Source organism: Pseudophryne corroboree, chromosome 11, assembly GCF_028390025.1.
Source record: "Pseudophryne corroboree isolate aPseCor3 chromosome 11, aPseCor3.hap2, whole genome shotgun sequence".
Lineage (NCBI taxonomy): Eukaryota > Metazoa > Chordata > Amphibia > Anura > Myobatrachidae > Pseudophryne > Pseudophryne corroboree.
In genome coordinates this window covers 122,481,071-122,505,706 of record NC_086454.1, presented here as the reverse complement: position 1 = coordinate 122,505,706, position 24,636 = coordinate 122,481,071, and the positions used below count along the sequence as shown (strand labels likewise).

Genomic DNA, 24,636 nt, shown 5'->3' with positions numbered 1-24,636 from the left:
AAGGTTACCTGAGGCAAAGTGGCAGTCTCAAAGATGCAGCAAACATTAAAGATAAGGCTGGAATGATAGCCAATTCTGCAGTCTTCCCCATAGTCATTAATGCCCTGGTCACTGCAGGTTGGCCAAGCCTGTGTTAGAGGATTGGTCACCAAAATCTCATGAGGGTATATCCATGTTCTAGGGAGACATTGGTTTAATGATTTACACTGTAAATAAAGTGGAACTTAACGTGACCAACTTGCTTTCAGTGATGAGTAACATTCTGCATGTCTTCACAGGCAGGAATAGCTGTGACTAACGTGTATTAGAGTTTGCTCACTGCATGTTGTGGAGTTAGATGTATTATAAAGCCTACTGCACATCTTTAGTCATGGCTTTATGCAATGTATAGAAGGCTTGCTGGTATGTGTGGCTATTTTGGTGTGTGCCAACCTGCTTACTGCCAATCTGTGCAGATTAGTAATAAAATGTGCTGTGTATGACTCAACTTTATCAAAACTATTGATCTGAGAACCTTAATTGGTTATTAAAACAAAGAATGACATCCAGGCTGCCACATGACTATTTGTGTGTGTGTGTATATATAATCTCTTTCGTATTTGGTCCTGCCTTCATTACTGGACTACCCCTGATGAATAAATGTGTAGGGTCTGTCAGCCATGAGTCATCAATCCAGTTTGTAAAGATTCTCCTCTTTGAGCTCACACCTTGTTAAGGTGAGGGAGGATCTACGTTGTCGTCACATTCTGGATGGTAATTAGAGATGAGCGCCTGAAATTTTTCGGGTTTTGGTTTTGGGTTCGGTTCCGCGGCCGTGTTTTGGGTTCGACCGCGTTTTGGCAAAACCTCACCGAATTTTTTTTTTGTCGGATTCGGGTGTGTTTTGGATTCGGGTGTTTTTTTCAAAAAACCCTAAAAAACAGCTTAAATCATAGAATTTGGGGGTCATTTTGATCCCATATTATTATTAACCTCAAAAACCATAATTTCCACTCATTTTCAGTCTATTCTGAATACCTCACAATATTATTTTTAGTCCTAAAATTTGCACCGAGGTCGCTGGATGACTAAGCTAAGCGACCCTAGTGGCCGACACAAACACCTGGCCCATCTAGGAGTGGCACTGCAGTGTCACGCAGGATGTCCCTTCCAAAAAACCCTCCCCAAACAGCACATGACGCAAAGAAAAAGAGGCGCAATGAGGTAGCTGTGTGAGTAAGATTAGCGACCCTAGTGGCCGACACAAACACCGGGCCCATTTAGGAGTCACTGCAGTGTCACGCAGGATGTCCCTTCCAAAAAACCCTCCCCAAACAGCACATGACACAAAGAAAAATAAAAGAAAAAAGAGGTGCAAGATGGAATTGTCCTTGGGCCCTCCCACCCACCCTTATGTTGTATAAACAAAACAGGACATGCACACTTTAACCAACCCATCATTTCAGTGACAGGGTCTGCCACACGACTGTGACTGATATGACGGGTTGGTTTGGACCCCCCCCAAAAAAGAAGCAATTAATCTCTCCTTGCACAAACTGGCTCTACAGAGGCAAGATGTCCACCTCATCATCATCATCATCATCATCATCATCATCATCATCCTCCGATATATCACCGTGTACATCCCCCTCCTCACAGATTATCAATTCGTCCCCACTGGAATCCACCATCTCAGCTCCCTGTGTACTTTGTGGAGGCAATTGCTGCTGGTCAATGTCTCCGCGGAGGAATTGATTATAATTCATTTTAATGAACATCATCTTCTCCACATTTTCTGGATGTAACCTCGTACGCCGATTGCTGACAAGGTGAGCGGCGGCACTAAACACTCTTTCGGAGTACACACTTGTGGGAGGGCAACTTAGGTAGAATAAAGCCAGTTTGTGCAATGGCCTCCAAATTGCCTCTTTTTCCTGCCAGTATAAGTATGGACTGTGTGACGTGCCTACTTGGATGCGGTCACTCATATAATCCTCCACCATTCTTTCAATGGTGAGAGAATCATATGCAGTGACAGTAGACGACATGTCCGTAATCGTTGTCAGGTCCTTCAGTCCGGACCAGATGTCGGCATCAGCAGTCGCTCCAGACTGCCCTGCATCACCGCCAGCGGGTGGGCTCGGAATTCTGAGCCTTTTCCTCGCACCCCCAGTTGCGGGAGAATGTGAAGGAGGAGATGTTGACAGGTCGCGTTCCGCTTGACTTGACAATTTTCTCACCAGCAGGTCTTTCAACCCCAGCAGACTTGTGTCTGCCGGAAAGAGAGATCCAAGGTAGGCTTTAAATCTAGGATCGAGCACGGTGGCCAAAATGTAGTGCTCTGATTTCAACAGATTGACCACCCGTGAATCCTTGTTAAGCGAATTAAGGGCTCCATCCACAAGTCCCACATGCCTAGCGGAATCGCTCTGTGTTAGCTCCTCCAATGTCTCCAGCTTCTTCTGCAAAAGCCTGATGAGGGGAATGACCTGACTCAGGCTGGCAGTGTCTGAACTGACTTCACGTGTGGCAAGTTCAAAGGGCAGCAGAACCTTGCACAACGTTGAAATCATTCTCCACTGCGCTTGAGACAGGTGCATTCCACCTCCTATATCGTGCTCAATTGTATAGGCTTGAATGGCCTTTTGCTGCTCCTCCAACCTCTGAAGCATATAGAGGGTTGAATTCCACCTCGTTACCACTTCTTGCTTCAGATGATGGCAGGGCAGGTTCAGTAGTTTTTGGTGGTGCTCCAGTCTTCTGTACGTGGTGCCTGTATGCCGAAAGTGTCCCGCAATTCTTCTGGCCACCGACAGCATCTCTTGCACGCCCCTGTCGTTTTTTAAATAATTCTGCACCACCAAATTCAAGGTATGTGCAAAACATGGGACGTGCTGGAATTTGCCCATATTTAATGCACACACAATATTGCTGGCGTTGTCCGATGCCACAAATCCACAGGAGAGTCCAATTGGGGTAAGCCATTCCGCGATAATCTTCCTCAGTTGCCGTAAGAGGTTTTCAGCTGTGTGCGTATTCTGGAAAGCGGTGATACAAAGCGTAGCCTGCCTAGGAAAGAGTTGGCGTTTGCGAGATGCTGCTACTGGTGCCGCCGCTGCTGTTCTTGCGGCGGGAGTCCATACATCTACCCAGTGGGCTGTCACAGTCATATAGTCCTGACCCTGCCCTGCTCCACTTGTCCACATGTCCGTGGTTAAGTGGACATTGGGTACAGCTGCATTTTTTAGGACACTGGTGACTCTTTTTCTGAGGTCTGTGTAAATTTTCGGTATCGCCTGCCTAGAGAAATGGAACCTAGATGGTATTTGGTACCGGGGACACAGTACCTCCAACAAGTCTCTAGTTGGCTCTGCAGTAATGATGGATACCGGAACCACGGTTCTCACCACCCAGGATGCCAAGGCCTCAGTTATCCGCTTTGCAGTAGGATGACTGCTGTGATATTTCATCTTCCTCGCAAAGGACTGTTGGACAGTCAATTGCTTGGTGGAAGTAGTAAAAGTGGTCTTACGACTTCCCCTCTGGGATGACCATCGACTCCCAGCAGCAGTAGGCGTTACACGCAAGGATGCATCGGAGGAATCCCAGGCAGGAGAGGACTCGTCAGAATTGCCAGTGACATGGCCTGCAGGACTATTGGCATTCCTGGGGAAGGAGGAAATTGACACTGAGGGAGTTGGTGGGGTGGTTTGCGTGAGCTTGGTTACAAGAGGAAGGGATTTACTGGTCAGTGGACTGCTTCCGCTGTCACCCAAAGTTTTTGAACTTGTCACTGACTTATTATGAATGCGCTGCAGGTGACGTATAAGGGAGGATGTTCCGAGGTGGTTAACGTCCTTACCCCTACTTATTACAGCTTGACAAAGGGAACACACGGCTTGACACCTGTTGTCCGCTTTTCTGTTGAAATACCTCCACACTGAAGAGCTGATTTTTTTGGTATTTTCACCAGGCATGTCAACGGCCATATTCCTCCCATGGACAACAGGTGTCTCCCCGGGTGCCTGACTTAAACAAACCACCTCACCATCAGAATCCTCCTTGTCAATTTCCTCCCCAGCGCCAGCAACACCCATATCCTCCTCATCCTGGTGTACTTCAACACTGACATCTTCAATCTGACTATCAGGAACTGGACTGCGGGTGCTCCTTCCAGCACTTGCAGGGGGCGTGCAAATGGTGGAAGGCGCATGCTCTTCACGTCCAGTGTTGGGAAGGTCAGGCATCGCAACCGACACAATTGGACTCTCCTTGTGGATTTGGGATTTCGAAGAACGCACAGTTCTTTGCGGTGCTACTGCTTTTGCCAGCTTGAGTCTTTTCATTTTTCTAGCGAGAGGCTGAGTGCCTCCATCCTCATGTGAAGCTGAACCACTAGCCATGAACATAGGCCAGGGCCTCAGCCGTTCCTTGCCACTCCGTGTGGTAAATGGCATATTGGCAAGTTTACGCTTCTCCTCCGACAATTTTATTTTAGGTTTTGGAGTCCTTTTTTTACTGATATTTGGTGTTTTGGATTTGACATGCTCTGTACTATGACATTGGGCATCGGCCTTGGCAGACGACGTTGCTGGCATTTCATCGTCTCGGCCATGACTAGTGGCAGCAGCTTCAGCACGAGGTGGAAGTGGATCTTGATCTTTCCCTAATTTTGGAACCTCAACATTTTTGTTCTCCATATTTTAATAGGCACAACTAAAAGGCACCTCAGGTAAACAATGGAGATGGATGGATACTAGTATACAATTATGGACGGACTGCCGAGTGCCGACACGGAGGTAGCTACAGCCGTGAACTACCGTACTGTACCTGCTGCTAATATAGACTGGTTGATAAAGAGATGTAGTAGTATGTATGTATGTATGTATGTATGTATAAAGAAAGAAAAAAAAACCTCGGGTAGGTGGTATACAATTATGGACGGACTGCCGAGTGCCGACACAGAGGTAGCTACAGCCGTGGACTACCGTACTGTACTGTGTCTGCTGCTAATATAGACTGGTTGATAAAGAGATGTAGTAGTATGTATGTATGTATGTATGTATGTATGTATGTATAAAGAAGAAAGAAAAAAAAACCACGGGTAGGTGTTATACAATTATGGACGGAGTGCCGACACAGAAGTAGCTACAGCCGTGAATTACCGTACTGTGTCTGCTGCTAATATAGACTGGTTGATAAAGAGATGTAGTAGTATGTATGTATAAAGAAGAGAGAAAAAAAAAACCACGGGTAGGTGGTATACAATTATGGACGGACTGCCGAGTGCCGACACAGAGGTAGCTACAGCCGTGGACTACCGTACTGTACTGTGTCTGCTGCTAATATAGACTGGTTGATAAAGAGATGTAGTAGTATGTATGTATAAAGAAGAAAGAAAAAAAAACCACGGGTAGGTGTTATACAATTATGGACGGAGTGCCGACACAGAGGTAGCTACAGCCGTGAATTACCGTACTGTGTCTGCTGCTAATATAGACTGGTTGATAAAGAGATGTAGTAGTATGTATGTATGTATAAAGAAGAGAGAAAAAAAAACCACGGGTAGGTGGTATACAATTATGGACGGACTGCCGAGTGCCGACACAGAGGTAGCTACAGCCGTGAACTACCGTACTGTGTCTGCTGCTAATATAGACTGGTTGATAAAGAGATGTAGTAGTATGTATGTATGTATGTATGTATAAAGAAGAGAGAAAAAAAAAACCACGGGTAGGTGGTATACAATTATGGACGGACTGCCGAGTGCCGACACAGAGGTAGCTACAGCCGTGAACTACCGTACTGTGTCTGCTGCGACTGGATGATAAATAATGATATAAAAAATATATATATATCACTACTGCAGCCGGACAGGTATATATATTATATAATGACGGACCTGCTGGACACTGTCTGTCAGCAGAATGAGTTTTTTATAGAATAAAAAAAAAAAACACCACACAAGTGAAGTCACACGACGAGTGTTTAACTTTTTCAGGCAATCACACAATATAGTATACTACTAACTATACTGGTGGTCAGTGTGGTCAGGTCACTGGTCAGTCACACTGGCATTGGCACTCCTGCAGCAAAAGTGTGCACTGTTTAATTTTAATATAATATGTACTCCTGGCTCCTGCTATAACCTATAACTATTAACTGGCACTGCAGTGCTCCCCAGTCTCCCCCACAATTATAAGCTGTGTGAGCTGAGCACAGTCAGATATATATACATAGATGATGCAGCACACTGGGCTGAGCAGTGCACACAGATATGGTATGTGACTGAGTCACTGTGTGTCGTTTTTTTCAGGCAGAGAACGGATATATTAAATAAAACTGCACTGTCTGGTGGTCACTGTGGTCAGTCACTAGTAAACTCTGCACTCTCTACACTTCTACAGTACTCCTAAGCTCCAGTAAATCAGGTCAATCTCTCTCTCTCTCTCTCTCTCTTCTAATCTAAATGGAGAGGACGCCAGCCACATCCTCTCCCTATCAATCTCAATGCACGTGTGAAAATGGCGGCGACGCGCGGCTCCTTATATAGAATCCGAGTCTCGCGAGAATCCGACAGCGTCATGATGACGTTCGGGCGCGCTCGGGTTAACCGAGCAAGGCGGGAAGATCCGAGTCGCTCGGACCCGTGAAAAAAAACATGAAGTTCGTGCGGGTTCGGATTCAGAGAAACCGAACCCGCTCATCTCTAATGGTAATCCCTTTCTGTCTACTTTTTTTTTAATGTGTGTGTTTTAAACCTGTGTTAATAAAACAACAATTGGTGTTAATTGGCCTTGGGCCTCTTGTTTGGGTGATTTTCTGGTGAGAGGATATCTATTTTTAGGACCCCAGGAAACAGTATTTATAAGAATTCTCCAGTTTGGTGTATATATCCATCTGGGTGATCTTGGAAGAATTTGTGAAAAAACAATCGACCAATACAGCACACTTCGGAATTGTTTGTTTTATGTATATCTGATTTGTCAACGGATTTCTCCTGTAGTCTTGCTCCATTTTTGTCGCAAGATAAGGATATGATAGATAGTATATAAAATATCATGCAGAGTACATGTATAGCACCCAATCATGCTCATTTCTTGGTTCCACTATAAACATCGCCTTTGTTTAACTGCAGCACTGCACAATTTGTCTAACCGTTATGGGCCCTACACACTTGGCGATCTGCCGCCGAGCTGCCAGACGGTGGATACAGCCGACGGGTGACCCGGTGGTGGGAGATGTCAGGGGAAGTGAAGTTTCTTCATTCCCCCAGTAACCCAGCTCCATAGCACTGCATGCTAATATGGATGAGATTGTTCATATTGGCGTGCTTGCATGCATAAGCGACCTGGCACCAACTATTAACAAGCATGGGGCTGTGCATCGTTAAGCGTTAATCATTGGTTCCTACACACTGCACGATATGAACGAGTTCTTGTTCATTTATGAACGAGAACGTTCATATCATGCAGTGAGATCTGTAAGTATGTAGTGCTCATTATTTGTTTTATACACCACATGTGTAAGCTGTGTAATGAAAACTTTTCAACCAAAACACAGAAAATCAAAACTATCTGCAAATCTTGTATACTATGAGATTCTTTTTAAAAACAGACATCATTTAATATAGATTGGGAGTAGTGATTTCATATTTGCTTAATGGGGTAATCGGCAATTGCTTTCTGCCTGTCAAAGTTGCAGAAATATGTATATCACACCTGCATATCACAAACTTTCATAGATCTCAGGCATCTGTCAAATAAGCTTTTTGTGAACTGAACAGTTATAGTTGGGCACTGACTGTCCTTGTCCCACAGCTATTGACGAATACAAGCCACAGGATGCCACCACTAACCCGTCCCTGATATTGGCAGCAGCCCAAATGCCGGACTACAAACACCTAGTAGAAGATGCAATCAAGCATGGGAAAAAGCTTGGTGGGTAAGTGCCATAGAAAAGTACAGGATAAAACCAGTAAGCGTAGAGTCTAAACTTATTCTCTACAAGTAAGGTCAACTTAAACTTATGGTAGCCTATGATGTATTATCAATTCATGCGTTATTCACGTTCAGTATGGTTGGAAATGGACTAGTAAATATTTAAAGAAATGTCCCTTATAAATTGCACATTACGAAGGAGTCAGTCCTACTAGGTGCAGCAGGTTGCTGTGTTCTCTGCAAATTTGCATTTTTCAGCCAAATTAGAAACTCCTTTAAACCAGGCAGAGTTAACTCTAGGCAATTGGAAATGTCCAATTAGCTTAATTAGTACAATGACATTTCTTTTTTGAGGGTTTTAACTGAAATGGCCTCTTTATGTAGTCCAATTTTAATTCAAGTATTGAAAAATAATTGCTTTTATTTTTACATTTAAAGTTGTCTTTACTTTTTTAAATGCATATGTCAGCTATTTTACACCTTTAAGTCTAGTGTTCTTACCCACTAACATTCTAATATGATTCTGCTAATAAGTCCCTTTTCTGGGGTCCTGGAGAGGTCAGCCCATTCTTTCATGCACTCTCCTTGCATATGGCTGACAATTCACAAACCCCTGCTGCAAGCACTGCAAATCAATTTTAATTAGATTGGAGAATTCTCAGAAGCACATATTTGTGCGAATGTCTTCAAGTTTCGTGAAGCATTTCACAATTATTTGGATTGACCCCCTAATATTGTAAAGTGAACGTTTACACCAGCTTGCCTGCTTAAGTTTGTAGAAATGTATAAGAGAAGTTATTGCTTTCTCGTGTGATATTGTACAGTTTACATGGTGCTTGAGCACTTGCAGCTATTTACCTAGATCTTGCAATTTGTGTGTGAATAATTCAAATCAGATGACCAAAGCAAATATTGAGGACTGCAATAAGACATTCAGTTACTTTGGGGAAAATGGAGCGCTGCTTTTTAAAGCTGCCACTTTGGCTGTTTCAGCTACTGGATTAAAAGGGACCATATTACATACAGAATACCTGGCTTTGTATATTATAGTGCCCCTTTAAAGCTAGCAGCAATTTGAGAATTTGCTTGGTAAATTTGCCTTAATTGAACCATGCTGCTGTGATCTTACTACAGTTAGAAGATGTGGGCGATGCCATGTGGCACAGTTGGTAGCAGCTGAATGATGGGTAAAGAACAATAGCGGAATTGTGCTTTACTGGTTCCCTAGACCTAAGACCTAAATTGTATATTAATGGTGACTAATCACAAATTGCTGTGGAATATTAATGGCTTCTGCATTATAGTTTAAAAATCAAATTAACCTTTTTATTTTTAAATTCTGACCATGCATCACATCTGGTCCTACTGTGGCTTCATTGATATTTATTTGTTTATAGGTCTCAAGAGGAGCAGATGAGCAATGTCATGGACAAGCTGTTTGTCTTGTTTGGAGTGGAAATCCTGAAGAAGGTCCCAGGCCGGGTTTCCACAGAGGTGGATGCCAGGTGCCATGCATATTTTACTTGTCTGTCCTGGCATGTGGAAATGTATAGAACATACTATAGCTGTAATACAGGACATGTAAGCTTAGGTTTAAATGGGATATAGTCATGTCTACAGCAGTCCAAATGTTGACAGGCTAAAGTTGGTCATACGTGGCTAAAATGTCAGCACATTGAAAAGGTCAACAATACAAATGTTGGGGCTAGGCTTGAAATTAGATGGTCAACATCTGGTGCCATACGGCATTGTGGATGACATTCTGAACGTATTGACACTTTGGGGCAGATGTATTAAGCCTAGAAAAGGGACAAAGTGATAAAGCGGTGATAAGTGCAAGGTGATAATACACCAGCCAATCATTACGGATTTGAAAAATGAGTTAGGAGCTGATTGGCTGGTGTTATCACCTTGCAGTTATCACTACTTTCTCTTCTCCAGGCTTAATGCATCTGCACATGTCTTTCAACATAGATCTGTACATACTAGTGTCTGTAATGACTGACATGGTGATTGTTGATGAAACATGCTGAACCTGTTTTTTTAGCAGATCTGAACAGACAGCAGACCTATGTATGTAGTGGGTACAGTACAGCAAGATAACAGTATATATATTTATCAAATACAGTCTGAGCAAATTGTATACCCTGTAGTACTCCTGCTATCCCTGATGACTATAAGATGCCTCCAAAGATGGTCTGTCTGGATCTGTACTCCTTGTACGGGTTACATGGGACTCTGCTTGGATGAAGAGAAAACAATGTTAAATTGAAATGTTGATGCATTTGACTGACTGTTCCCCAACTCTGCCACTTATTGCTAGTGACTACAGTATGTGTGACACTAACTCCTTTTCTTCCTTAGACTGTCTTTTGATAAAGATGCGATGGTTGATCGGGCCAAACGCATAATAGCACTTTACAAGGAGGCTGGTATTGACAAGGAGCGGATCCTGATAAAGCTGTCCTCTACCTGGGAGGGGATACAGGCTGGAAAGTAAGACTTCACTGTATAGCTGTGGGGGAATAGAACACTGTTATAGGCTTGTCCTTTCTCTGGTATGTGCTGGTAAATCTTGTTCTCGGCAGGCTTTCTGAGCAGCATAAAAGAGGATGGTAGTGTAGGATGCACTCCAAAAACATGATTATGTGCTCTTGTAAATATATCTGAAATAACACTAGAGGAGTGGTTTGGACATGTGGAAAAACTGGATATCTGGGTCAGCAGTTCAACTCAAGGACCTCCAACAGCTTTCCAGGTCACCAAGCAGGTTCTGAGGTGTATTCATTACGCACTGACACATTTTAAAACATCCAGACGGACCGGATTATTTCACTTGCTATTCTGGGGCAGATTTATTAAGCTTGGTGAAGTGATAAATTGGAAGGTGATAAAGGACCGGCCAGTCAGCTCCTAACGGTCACTTTTCAAACCCAGCCTGTGACATGGAAGTTAGGATCTGATTGGCTGGTCCTTTATCACCATCCACTTTATCACTTCCCCGAGCTTCATAAATCTGCTCCTCTGAGGAGACCTGGGAAATGTGAACTGTCAGGGGTACTTGAGGACTGAGCTTGGGAACCACTGATCTAGGTGCTCAGTGGCAGTTTAGCCCTCTGACCAGACATGCTGGGCTACTGCTGCAGATGACCCTACTTCTCAGGGTCTGGGAAATCCATAAATCTTGAAATTTATCTGTAACATCACAAAACACTGCGATGTTAATACTTAACTTCCTGGTGCAAAATGTTCAGCAAACCTGACTTCTGTTTATTTCATGTACTTGATTCCTTATATTTCTGTCCACCCTTTCCTGCATATTCAGTTGGCTGCAGATAGTGCCCATAGCTATTCAATTAGACCTAAAATGCATTCCACCTGCATGCAGCCCCACAACGGCGATTAGCGTTGATTTCTGTTTGCACCCTTCAGAGGGTGGGAGAACTAGTGTTTTCTCCAGCAGGGTCCACAGCATAACATTGGGATATGACACGACAGATTTGCACCAATCTGTCAAAGCTTTTGGCTTCCCAGCATGTCATGGGCCTGTCCATCTATCCCAGCCTCCTGGCTCAAGAAAATCAGTGGTTTTGTTGGGTGGATCAGGACAATGCTCAAGAGCACTGATGGTTTTTTAGCAGCCATAAGCTTTTTTTTTTTAATTTTTTTTTTTATAGTCTTAAGATTTTTAATTTGAATGATCTTTCTAAAGTCTTATACGTACCTTAGCGTCACGCCAACAACTCCCCGCCGGGTTGCGACAACGCTTACCCACAAGTACAGTGCTGTTTCAGCGGGTGTCTGTCAGATGTACTAGCAAGTCCAGCAGAAGTTACCAGGCTGTGACCAGAGCACGGGGAGAAGGTAAGGAATTGGTTCCGCCTGGAGGGGGAACACGGACACAGGCGCACTGTTTTGGGAGGAGACTACCAAACGGTTGCTGCCACCTCGAGTGCACCAGCGCTAGGGATCATAGGCTCCAGGGGTAGTATGAGGCTGCGATCCATTGGGTTGATGCCAGCAGTGGGGAGTCAGACGCTCCCTTGGTCATCCCTACCCCTGGTTCATGACCAGTTTCCTCTGAGTCTCCTGCTATGAACGGATTTCCCGCTTCTTTCTGATGCTGTGTATCTAAGGGGACCCAGTCGCAGCTGTGACTGGTGCGTTGGTGTTCACTTGGGCGTCTGTTCACAGGGTGAGTGTGTACACTATTAGCATCTGGATCCACTCAGCCTTAGCTAATGTATTCATTGATCCTGGAAGCAGGTGAGTCTCCCTGTATCTACTCTACTGAGCTGGGTAATACAGCACTAAGTCTCGATCTACCTTTGAGTACAAATAGTTGGATAAGTGCCTGATGCATATAAGTCTAATAACTATTGCTATTTTCTCATATGTCCTAGAGGATGCTGGGGTCACTTCAAGAACCATGGGGTATAGACTGGATCTGCAGGAGACATGGGCACTTTAAGACTTTCAAATGGTGTGACCTGGCTCCTCCCTCTATGCCCCTCCTCCAGACTCTAGTGTCGGTACGCGTGTGTCGACATGTTTGACGAGGAAGGCTCGCTTAATGTGGAGGGGGAGTGCTTGAATGTCAGGTCGCCGTCTGCAACGCCGACACCAGAATGGGTGGATATGCTGAATGTCTTGAATGCAATTGTCAATCTATTGCATAAAAGGTTAGACAAGGCAGAAGCTAGGGATCAGTCAGGTAGCCAGTCCATGCCTGTCCCTGGGGCATCAAGTCCTTCGGGGTCTCGGAAGCGCACCATATCCCAGATCGATGACACAGATACTGACTCTAGTGTCGACTATGAAGATGCAAAATTACAGCCGAAGGTGGCAAAGGGTATACGGTACATGATTATTGCCATTAAAGAGGTTTTGCATATTATTGAGGAACCCCCTGTCCCTGACACGAGGGTACACATGTATAAAGGGAAAAAGCCTGAAGTCCCTTTTCCATCCTCATTTGAATTAAGTGACTTGTGCGAAAAGGCTTGGGAATCTCCGGATAGGAAACAAAGTTCCCAAAAGGATTCTAATAGCGTATCATTTTCCACAAACTGATAGGATACGCTGGGAATCTTCGCCAAAAGTTGACAAGGCGCTGACACGTTTGTCCAAAAAGGTGGCACTGCCTTCTCAGGATACGGCTTCCTTCAAGGAACCTGCTGATCGCAGGCAGGAAATTACCTTAAAGCACATTTACAATCATTCCGGTACTATTGCTCGACCAGCTATGGCGTCGGCCTGGGTTTGTAGTGCGGTTGTGGCATGGGCAGATTCCTTATCTACAAAAATTGACACCTTAGATAGGGATGCCATTCATATGACCATAGAGCATATCAGAGATGCTGACTTGTATATGAGTGATGCTCCGAGACATTTGTTTATTAAGCTCCAGAATAAATGCTATGTCTATTTCTGCTAGGCGGCTCTTGTGGACCCAACAGTGGACGGAAGATGCCGATTCAAAGCGGCATATGGAGTCCTTGCCTTACAAAGGGGTGGAGTTGTTTGGAGACGGCCTCTCGGATCTTGTCTCTACGGCTGGTAAATCAAATTTCTTACCTTATGTCCCCTGGCAGCATACAAAAAAGGCACCTCATTATCAAATGCAGTCCTTTTGTTCCAATAAAAACAAGAAGGTACGGGGATCATCCTTTGTTGCCAGAGGGAAAGGCAGGGGATAAAAGCTGCACACAGCTAGTTCCCAAGAGCAGAAGTCCTCCCCTGCGTCTGCAAAGTCCACCGCATGTTAAGTGGACGGACGCGGCTCATTTCCGGCAACACCGGGAGTGACTGTGTGCTCCACCAGATGCCTGTACCTGCTTCCGGGTTGCGCTCCACGGCACGCCCGCGATATTCACTCGACATGAGTTGGGTGCAACGCACTTCCGGTGAAAACGGATGTGACGTTTGCGTTCCAACACACTACCCACTTCCTGATTGTGCAGCACGGGGCGCTCGATGTCTCCCTTTGATATTGCGGACCCAACTCACTTCCGGCAATGGCGGAAGTGACGTCTGCGTTCCACCCCACTTCCTGCGCTAGTGGGGGTGGATCCAGGCGCCAAACACGCCAATTATGCTTGCTATATAACAGGGGCCGGTGACATCTCCAGACTCCAGTACCTATTATATTGACTTTGATGTGATGCTGACTGGTTTGACAAAGCTGTGAATCCTTGACAAAGGTCCTGGTTTGGACCGAAACGTCTGATAAATATGGACATTACCTTTGAACTGTGAGATTACCATTTACATTAAATATTCTTTTTGCTGAATTTTTGATTTGAAATCTGGTGAGTGCGATCTGTTTCACTTTGTGGTTCATCCTGTATTGTACTATGGGTCCCACCTCTGTGTGGGTCGGAGACTGATTGGCACCCCAGTAGTTGGCTGAGCTGTGTGAGTGCAGGGATTTTTGGTTATATCTATCTATCTATCTGCTGGGGACTCCGTAAGGACCATGGGGAATAGACTGGCTCCGCTGGAGACATGGGCACTATAAGAAAGAATTTAGATTCTGGTGTGCTCTGGCTCCTCCCTCTATGTCCCTCCTCCAGACCTCAGTTTGAATCTGTGCCCGGATGAGCTGGGTGCTGTTCAGTGAGCTCTCCTGAGCTTGCTGTAAAAGTATTTTGTTAGGTTTTTTATTTTCAGGGAGATCTGCTGGCAACAGACTTCCTGCATCGTGGGACAGAGGGGAGAGAAGCAGCCCTACTCTCTGAAGATAGGTCCTGCTTCTTAGGATACTGGACACCATTAGCTCCAGAGGGATCGTACACAGGATCTCACCCTAGTCGTCCGATCCCAGAGCCGCGCTGCCGTCCCCCTCGCAGAGCCGGAAGACAGAAGCCGGTGAGCATGAGAAGCAAGAAGATTTCGAAATCGGTGGCAGAAGACTCCGGTCTTCACTGAGGTAGCGCACAGCACTGCAGCTGTGCGCCATTGCTCCCACACACCTCACATACTCTGGTCAATGTAAGGGTGCAGGGGACAGGGGGGGGCGCCCTGGGCAGCAATTGGGACCTCTTTGGCAAAAGTTTAGCATATATACAGTTGGGCACTGTGTATATATGTATAAGCCCCCGCCAAAAATTGTACATTGAAGCGGGACAGAAGACCGCCGCTGATGGGGCGGGGCTTCTTACTCAGCACTCACCAGCGCCATGTTTTTCTCCACAGCACCGCTGAGAGGAAGCTCCCCAGTCTCTCCCCTGCAGATACACGGTAGAAGAGGGTAAAAAGAGTGGGGGCACATAATTAGGCGCAAAAATCAATATAAACGGCAGCTACTGGGTTAACATTAAGTTACTGTGTTATTCCTGGGTAAATAGCGCTGGGGTGTGTGCTGGCATACTCTCTCTTTCTTTCTTTCTCTCTCTAGGGCCTTGTGAGCATTCCCTGTGTGTGTGGTGTCGGTACGTGTGTGTCGACATGTCTGAGGTAAAAGGCTCCGCTAAGGAGGAGATGGAGCAAATGTGTGTGAGGGGTGTCTCCGTCGACAACGCCGACACCTGTTTGGATATGTGTAATTAAGTGCTAAGGTGTAATTATTGCACAAAAGATTAGAGAACAGACAGGGAATCTACCCATGTCTGTCCCTATGTCACAGAGACCTTCAGAGTCGATGCTCACTATCCAAAATAATAGACACTGATATCGACACAGTCTGACTCCAGTGTCGACTACGATAATGCAAAGTTACAGCCAAAATGGCAGGAAAGTATTCAATATATGATTATTGTAATAAAAGATGATTTGCATATCACTGACTCATCTGTCCCTGACACAAGGGTACACATGTTTAAGGGGAAGAAAGCTGATAAATTTCCCTCCTCATGATGAAAAAGAGCGGGAATCTCTAGACAAGAGACCTGCAGTTTCCCACAAAGCATTCTCGGGGAGTATCCTTTCCCTACTAGGGCCAGGATATGATGGGAATCTTCCCCTAGGGCGTCACGTTTGCCCAAAAGGGTAGCCCTGACTTAACAGCTATCCTCAGGGATCCTGGAGATAGCGTGCACATTCTGGTACACTACTCAGACCGGCGATTGTGTCGGCATGGGTTTATAGCGCTGTAGCAGCGTGGACAGGTACCTTATCAGCAGAGATTGAGAACCTAGTATGTGTGTATATATGTATATATTTTTTAAAGATGCTGTCTTAAGATATATTTCTCTAACGTCCTAGTGGATGCTGGGGACTCCGTAAGGACCATGGGGAATAGACTAGCTCCGCAGGAGACTGGGCACTCTTAAGAAAGATTTAGTACTACTGGTGTGCACTGGCTCCTCCCTCTATGCCCCTCCTCCAGACCTCAGTTAGAATCTGTGCCCAGACAGAGCTGGGTGCATTTTAGTGAGCTCTCCTGAGCTTGCTAATAAAGTATTTTAGTTAGGTTTTTTTATTTTCAGAGAGCTTCTGCTGGCAACTCTCTGCTACGTGGGACTGAGGGGAGAGAAGCAAACCTACTAACTGCGGCTAGGTTGTGCTGCTTAGGCTACTGGACACCATTGGCTCCAGAGGGATCGAACACAGGAACCTAGCCTTGGTCGTCCGTTCCCGGAGCCGCGCCGCCGTCCCCCTCACAGAGCAAGAAGACGTCAAAATCGGCGGCAGAAGACTCCTGTCTTCATATGAGGTAGCGCACTGCAGCTGTACGCCATTGCACCCACACACTCCGGTCACTGTAGGGGGGGGGGGGCGCGGCGGCGGCGCCCTGGGCAGCAATTAAGTACCTCCTGGCAAAAGCAGCATATATACAGTTGGACACATGCATGAGCCCCCGCCATTAATTTCACACAAAATCGTGGGACAGATGCCCGCCGCTGAGGGGGCGGGGCCTTCTTCCTCAGCACTCACCAGCGCCATTTTCTCTCCACAGCTCCGCTGAGAGGACGCTCCCCAGGCTCTCCCCTGCAGACTCACGGTAAAAAGAGGGGGGGCACAAATTTAGCGCATAAATCATATATACAGCAGCTACTGGGTAAACACTAAGTTACTGTGTGATTCCTGGGTCATATAGTGCTGGGGTGTGTGCTGGCATACTCTCTCTCTCTCTCTCTCTCTCTCTCTCTCTCTCTCTCTCTCTCTCTCTCTCTCTCTCTCTCTCTCTCTCTCTCTCTCTCTCTCTCTCTCTCTCTCCAAAAGGCCTTGTGGGGGTCCTGTCATATAGAGCATCCCCTGTGTGTGTGGTGTCGGTACGCGTGTGTCGACATGTTTGACGAAGAGGGCTATGTGGAGGCAGAGCAAGTGCAGATGAGTGACGTCTCTGCCGACAGCGCCGACACCTGATTGGATGGATATGTGGAAGGTGTTAAATGATGATGTAAACTCCTTGCATGAAAGGTTGGATAAAGCTGATGCCTTGGGACAGTCGGGGTCTCAGCCCATGCCTGATCCTACAGCGCAGAGGCCGTCGGGGTCTCAGAAGCGCCCACTATCCAAAATTGTTGACACAGATATCGACACGGATTCTGACTCCAGTGTCTATGAGGATGATGCAAAATTGCAGCCTAAAATGGCTAAAGCCATCCACTACATGATTGATTATAGCAATGAAGGATGTATTGCATATATCAGAGGTAAACCCTGTCCCTGACAAGAGTGTTTATATGTATGGGGAGAGAAAGCAAGAGGTGACTTTTCCCCCTTCACATGAGTTAAATGAGTTGTGTGAAAAAGCGTGTGATTCCCCCGATAGGGAAGTGCTGATTTCCAAAAGGTTACTTATGGTGTACCCTTTACCGCCAACGGACAGGGTGGCTGGGAATCCTCCCCTAGGGTAGATAAAGCTCTGACACGCTTATCTAAGAAGGTGGCCCTGCCGTCACAGGATACGGCCGCCCTAAAGGATCCTGCAGATAGGAAGCAGGAAAGTATCCTGAAGTCTGTTTATACACATTCAGGTACTCTACTGAGGCCGGCAATTGCGTCGGCCTGGATGTGTAGTGCTGTAGCAGCATGGACAGATAATCTGTCTGAGGAAATGGATACCTTAGACAAGGATACCATTTTACTGACCCTGGGGCATATAAAAGACGCTGTCCTATATATGAGGGATGCCCAGAGGGACATTTGCCTACTGGGCTCTAGAATAAATGCAATGTCAATTTCTGCCAGAAGGGTCCTGTGGACTCGGCAATGGACAGGTGATGCCGACTCCAAAAAGTCAGTTTCGGCATAGCAACTTGCAATGCAGCTACTTGATCGGGGTCAAACACATTTTGTAAAGTTCTACAAGTTTGACACCTTGGCTGATGAAGACCTTAAGTTAATCAATTGGTGCTGCAGAGTCATCCGCACTCTCCCGCCCGTTCTAGAGCTATAAACCCCATGCTTCTTGAAGTGACCCCAGCATCCTCTAGGACGTATGAGAAAATAGGATTTTAATACCTACCGGTAAATCCTTTTCTCTTGCGTCCATAGAGGATGCTGGGGACTCCGTAAGGACCATGGGGTATAGACGGGCTCCGCAGGAGACATGGGCACTAAAGACTTTAGATGGGTGTGAACTGGCTCCTCCCTCTATGCCCCTCCTCCAGACCTGTTAGATCCTGTGCCCAGAGACTGGATGCACTGCAGGGGAGCTCTACTGAGTTTCTCTGAAAAGACTTTTGTTAGGTTATTTTATTTTCAGGGAGCACTGCTGGCAACAGGCTCCCTGCTTCGTGGGACTGAGGGGAGAGAAGCAGACCTACTTTACTGATAGGCTCTGCTTCTTGGATAAAAGAAGAAAATGATACTGCGCTTTCTGTGTGATGGACACCTGCGGGGGAGGTGCAGCTGGGGGCACGGCTGCACTACGTCAGCTTAATGGGGAGATACAGATAGAACAATGGTAGCTCCCTGCGCACCACTCCACAGTAAATACACTGCAATATGTACTATATAGGTCTAATGAAGACAAAACATTTAAATAAAATATTTTTTATTACTACACAGTTGATTGCAGTGTATTTACTGTGGAGTGGTGCGCAGGGAGCTACCATTGTTCTATCAGGCTCTGCTTCTTAGGCTACTGGACACCATTAGCTCCAGAGGGTCGGAACACGGGTGTCGTCCTTGCTGTTCGTCCCGGAGCCGCGCCGCTGTCCTCCTCACAGAGCCGGAAGATAGAAGCCGGATAAGTAATATGAAGTAAGAAGACAACAAAGACTTCAGTTCTTCAGAGAGGTACCGCGCAGCTGTCGCGCTGCGCGACATTGCTACCACACACGCACAGCAAGGGAGCAGGGTGCAGGGGTGGCGCCCTGGGCAGCAATAATTACCTCACATAACACTGGCACCATTGTTAGATACTGCGGAGGCAGTATATTATAAAACCCCCTCCAGTATAAAAAATGAGCGGGACCGAAGCCTGCTATTGAGGGGGCGGGGCTTGATCCTCCAGCACTAACCAGCGCCATTTTCTCCACAGCATACTGCAGAGAAGCTGCTCCCGGACTCTCCCCTGCTGAACCAAGTAACGGGACATAAAACGAGGGGTGGGGGGGCACATTTATTTGGCGCAAATCCATATATTAAAAAGCGCTGTATAGGCTTGGACTGTTTTCAGTGTCTAGTGGCGCTGGGTGTGCTGGTATACTCTCTCCAAAGGGCCTTATTGGGGGGGCTGTCCCCATATTCATATCCCAGTGTGTTTGTGGGGGTGTCAGTACGTGTGTGTCGACATGTCTGAATCGGAAGGCTCGTCTAGGGAGGATGCAGAGCAGATGGTGGTGGGGTCTCCGTCGGCACAGTCGACACCTGATTGGTTGGACATGTGGAATGTGTTAAATGCTAATGTGACTTTAATACATAAGAGATTGGACAAAGCAGAGTCCAAGGACAAAACGGAGTCGATCCATGGCTTTGACTGTGTCACAAGACCCTTCAGGGTCTCAAACGTCCCTTTTCCCAGGTAGCAGACACTGATACCGACACGGATTTTGACTCCAGTGTCGACTATGATGCGAGGTTACACCCAAGAGTGGCCAAGAGTATTCAATAAAAGATATATTACATATCAGAGTACCCTTCTATCCCTGACACGAGGGTCTGCATGTTTTAAGAGAAACCTGAGGTAACGTTTCCCCCATCTCATGAGCTGAACGCTTTATTTGAAAATGCTTGGGAAACTCCAGACAAGAGACTGCAGGTTCCCAAGAGAATTATTATGGCGTATCCTTTCCCCTCAAAGGACAGGTTATGGTGGGAATACTCGCCCACGGTGGACAAGGCCTTGACGCCCTTATCCAAAAAGGTGGCGCTACCGTCCCCGGACACGGCGGCCCTAAAGGATCCTGCGGATCGCAGGCAGGAAACTACCTTAAAATCAATTTACGCACATACGGGAGCCCTACTCAGGGCTGCAGTGGCGTCGGCATGGGTTGGTAGCGCAAGTGCACCGTGGGTAGATAACTTGTCGTCTGACATTGACACCTTAGATAAGGATAGTATTTTGTTGACCTTGGGTCACGTTAAGGATGCAGCGTTATATATGAGAGGCTGCGAGAGATATTGGGCTGTTGGGTTCAAGAGCCAATGCCATGGTAGTTTCTGCTAGAAGGTCCCTGTGGACCAGTCAATGGACAGGTGATGTTGATTCAAAGACATATGGAGGCTTTGCCTTACAAGGGTGAAGTTTTATTTGGGAAGGGCCTCGCAGACCTGGTTTCCACAGCTACCGCAGGTAAGTCTTTTTTGCCTTATGTTCCCCCACAGCAAAAGAAAACGCCTCAATACCAGATGCAGTCCTTTCGGTCGCATAAGTTCATAAGGGGCCGGGGTTCTTCCTTCCTCGCCAGAGGTAGAGGGAAAAGAACACCAGCTACAGCTAATTCCCAGGAACAAAAATCCTCCCCAGCCTCTACAAAATCCACCACATGACGCTGGGGTTCGCTGCGGGAGTCCGCACCTGTGGGGGCACGTCTTCGTCTCTTCAGCCAGGTCTGGGTTCAGTCAGGTTTGGATCCTTGGGTGATCGAAATTGTATCCCAAGGCTACAAACTGGAGTTCGAAGATGTGCCTCCACACTGATTTTTCAAATCAGCCTTGCCAGTTTCTCCTCTAGAGAGGGAAACTGTTTCAGCGGCCATACAAAAACTGTGTCAACAGCAGGTGATTATCAAGGTTCCCCTAGGGCAACAGGGAAAAGGGTTTTATTCAACCCTGTTTGTGGTCCCGAAGCCAGATGGCTCGGTCAGACCAATTCTGAATCTAAAATACCTAAACCTATATTTGGAAAGGTTTAAATTAAAGATGGAATCTCTCCAGGCAGTGATCTCCAGCCTCGAAGCGGGGGATTTTATGTTGTCACTAGACACAAAGGATGCTTACCTTCATGTCCCCATATATCCTCCTCAGGCGTACCGGAGATTTGCTGTACAGGATTGTCATTACCAGTTTCAGACATTGCCGTTTGGGCTTTCCACGGCCCCGAGAATTTTCACCAAGGTGATGGTGGAAATGATGGTGCTCCTGCGCAAGCAGGGGGTCACAATTATCCCATACTTGGACGATCTCCTGATAAAAGCAAGATCAAGGGATCAGTTACAAAAAAGCATGTCTCTCCCTGAGAGTACTACAACACGGCTGGATTCTAAATCTACCGAAGTCGCAGTTGGTTCCAACAACTCGGCTGTCATTTTTGGGCATGGTTCTGGACAGGGAAAAAGAGGGTTTTTCTCCCAATGGAAAAAGCCCAGGAACTCCAGAACATGGTCAAGGACCTGCTGAAACCAAAAAGTGTCAGTTCATCAATGCACTAGAGTATTGGGAAAAATGGTGGCGGCCTACGAGGCCATGCCGTTCGGCAGGTTCCATGCAAGAACTTTTCAGTGGGACCTTCTGGACAAGTGGTCAGTGTCCTATCTACAGATACATCAGAGGATAAGCCTGTCCCCCAAGGCCAGGGTCTCTCTCCTATGGTGGCTCCAGAGTGCTCACCTTCTAGAGGGTCGCAGGTTTGGCATTCAAGATTGGGTTCTGGTGACCACGGATGCGAGCCTCCGAGGATGGTGAGCAGTTGCACAAGGAAGACATTTTCGGGGAGGCTTGTCTACACATCAGTGTGCTGGGATTAAGGGCCATATATGACAACCTGCAACAGGCAGAGTTTTCTTCGTGACCTACCCGTTCTGATCCAATCAGACAATGTCACAGCCGTGGCGCATGTAAACCACCAGGGCAGGACAAGGAACAGAGCAGCAATGGCAGAAGCCACCAGGCTTCTTCGCTGGGCGGAAAATCATGTAAGCGCTCTGTCAGCTGTCTTTATTCCGGGAGTGGACAACTGGGAAGCAGACTTTCTCAGCAGACACGATCTCCATCCAGGAGAGTGGGGACTTCATCAAGAGGTCTTTGTAGAGGGAAGTTGTTGGGGACTTCCTCAAATAGACATGATGGCGTCATGCCTCAACAAAAAGCTTTGGGCGTATTGTTCCAGGTCAAGGGACCCTCAGGCAGTGGTGGTGGATGCACTAGTGACACCGTGGGTGTCAGTCGGTCTGTGTTCCCTCCACTTCCACTCATCTCAAAAATATTGAGAATCATAAGACGAACAAGAGTGCAGACAATACTCATTGTTCCAGATTGGCCTCGAAGGGCCTGGTATTCAGATCTTCAGGAAATGATTGCGGAAGATCTGTGGCCTCTTCCTCCCAGGGAGGACCTGTTGCAACAGGGGCTCTGTGTTCCAAGACTTACAGCGGTTACGTTTGACGGCATGGCAGTTGAACACCAAATCCTAGCTAGGAAAGGTATTCCGGGGGAAGTCATCCCTACTCTAATCAAAGCTAGGAAGGAGGTAACAGCGAAGCATTATCACCGTATCTGGAGGAAATATGTTTCTTGGTGTGAGGCCAAGCATGCTCCTACAGAAGATTTTCAGCTGTGGCGTTTTCTCCACTTTCTACAGACAGGAGTGGATATGGGCCTTAAGTTAGGCTCCATTAAGGTGCAGATTTCGGCCTTATATATATTCTTTCATAAGGAATTGGCTTCTCTCCCAGAAGTCCAGACTTCTGTAAAGGGAGTGCTGCACATCCAACCTCCTTTTGTGCCCCCAGTGGGACCTTTATGTGGTGTTACGGTTCCTTAAATCACGCTGGTTTGAACCTCTTCAAACAGTGGAGTTAAAATTTCTCACTTGGAAAGTGGTCATGTTGTTGGCCTTGGCATCTGCGAGGCGGGTGTCCGAATTGGCGGCTTTGTCTCACAAGAGCCCTTATCTGATTTTCCATGTGGATCGAGCGGAGTTGAGAACTCGTCCTCAATTTCTACCTAAGGTGGTTTCGTCGTTCCATATGAACCAACCTATTGTGGTGCCTGTGGCTACGGGTGACTTGGAGGATTCCATGTCCCTTGATGTAGTCAGGGCCTTTAAAAGTTTATGTAGCCAGGACGGCTCGAGTTAGGAAAACAGGCACTGTTTGTCCTGTATGCGGCCAACAAGGTTGGCGCTCCTGCTTCTAAACAGTCTATTGCTCGCTGGATCTGTAGCACGATTCAGCAGGCTCATTCTACGGCTTAATTGCCATTGCCAAATTCGGTAAAGGCCCATTCCACTAGGAAGGTGGGCTCTTCTTGGGCGGCTGCCCGAGGCGTCTCGGCATTACAGCTGTGCCGAGCAGCTTCTTGGTTGGGTTTAAACACTTGCAAAATTCTACAAGTTTGATACCCTGGCTGAAGACCTCATGTTTACTCAATCTGTGCTGCAGAGTCATCTGCACTCTCCCGCCCAGTCTGGAGCTTTGGTATAATCCCCATGGTCCTTACGGAGTCCCCAGCATCCTCTAGGACGTAAGAGAAAATAAGTATTGTAAAGGAAAGGATATATACAGCGCTAGAAACTGGATATAAAAAATATACCTTTTTATTAAATTCTAGTTGCAACTAATACGTACTTATATAAAATGCTGAATTAAAAGTATATAGGCAAATAGGGCAAAAACAGTACAGCAATTTGTTTGGTGTATTACCACATATAGAAGCCAAACAGTCTCCTGTTTAGAATCCTTGGAAGAAATGCCACAGTCCAGGGGATATGTATAACACTTGTCAGATGTTTTTAGTCCATGTGGAGTAAAATGGATTTACCTTTTAGATGCTTAGTTCTGGACAATTGCAGTCCTGTTGAAAGCTTGGTCCTGAACTCCTTTCTTGGACAGCAACAAGTTCCCCGTTTGAGATCGTTGGCGGACTTCTAGGCGTATTCCAGGATAGGTGTAGTGTCTCTGGTGCTGGGCTTCTTAAATGACTCGTTTCGCTGTGTCAACAGCTTTGTCAAGGTGTGTCCACTGTGAGAAATGCCCTTTTTAAAGGCTTTGCTGATTGCCCATTGATTACAGCTGTACTTTTAGTTTTTATATAACAAGAAAAATAAAACTATATCCAGTTTAAATTATTACCAATTAGTAGAGAAGTGTATATGTATTTTGAAATTACTTTTGCTATTTATTTTGTACATTCATTTAGTTCAGTACAGCTACTTTTTTATATAAAAAGTAGCTGTACTGAACTAAGGGCAAACAAGCCCCTTTGAATGCTCAATCATGTGTCCGAATTTGCCAGCACATGACGCACTTCCGGTGGGTTACGTTGCAGAAGAAGTCCGGTCACGTGATCGTGACTTCTTTGCTGCTATCGCAGGAACTTGAGCCAATCACGTGGACACAAGCAAAGTCGCGTAATCAGAATAAGCAGCCAATAGGTGTCTGGG

General features: G+C 46.3%; 1 protein-coding gene across 1 annotated transcript in view; it reads left to right on the top strand.

The window, feature by feature from the left end:
- TALDO1 (transaldolase 1) overlaps positions 1-24,636 on the top strand; it is a 77,065-nt gene that overhangs the window by 27,315 nt on the left and 25,114 nt on the right. The window contains exons 2-4 of the mRNA XM_063944779.1: positions 7,800-7,923; positions 9,317-9,424; positions 10,284-10,415. Coding sequence (XP_063800849.1) covers positions 7,800-7,923; positions 9,317-9,424; positions 10,284-10,415 — 364 coding nt within the window. The remainder of the gene's footprint in view (positions 1-7,799; positions 7,924-9,316; positions 9,425-10,283; positions 10,416-24,636) is intronic.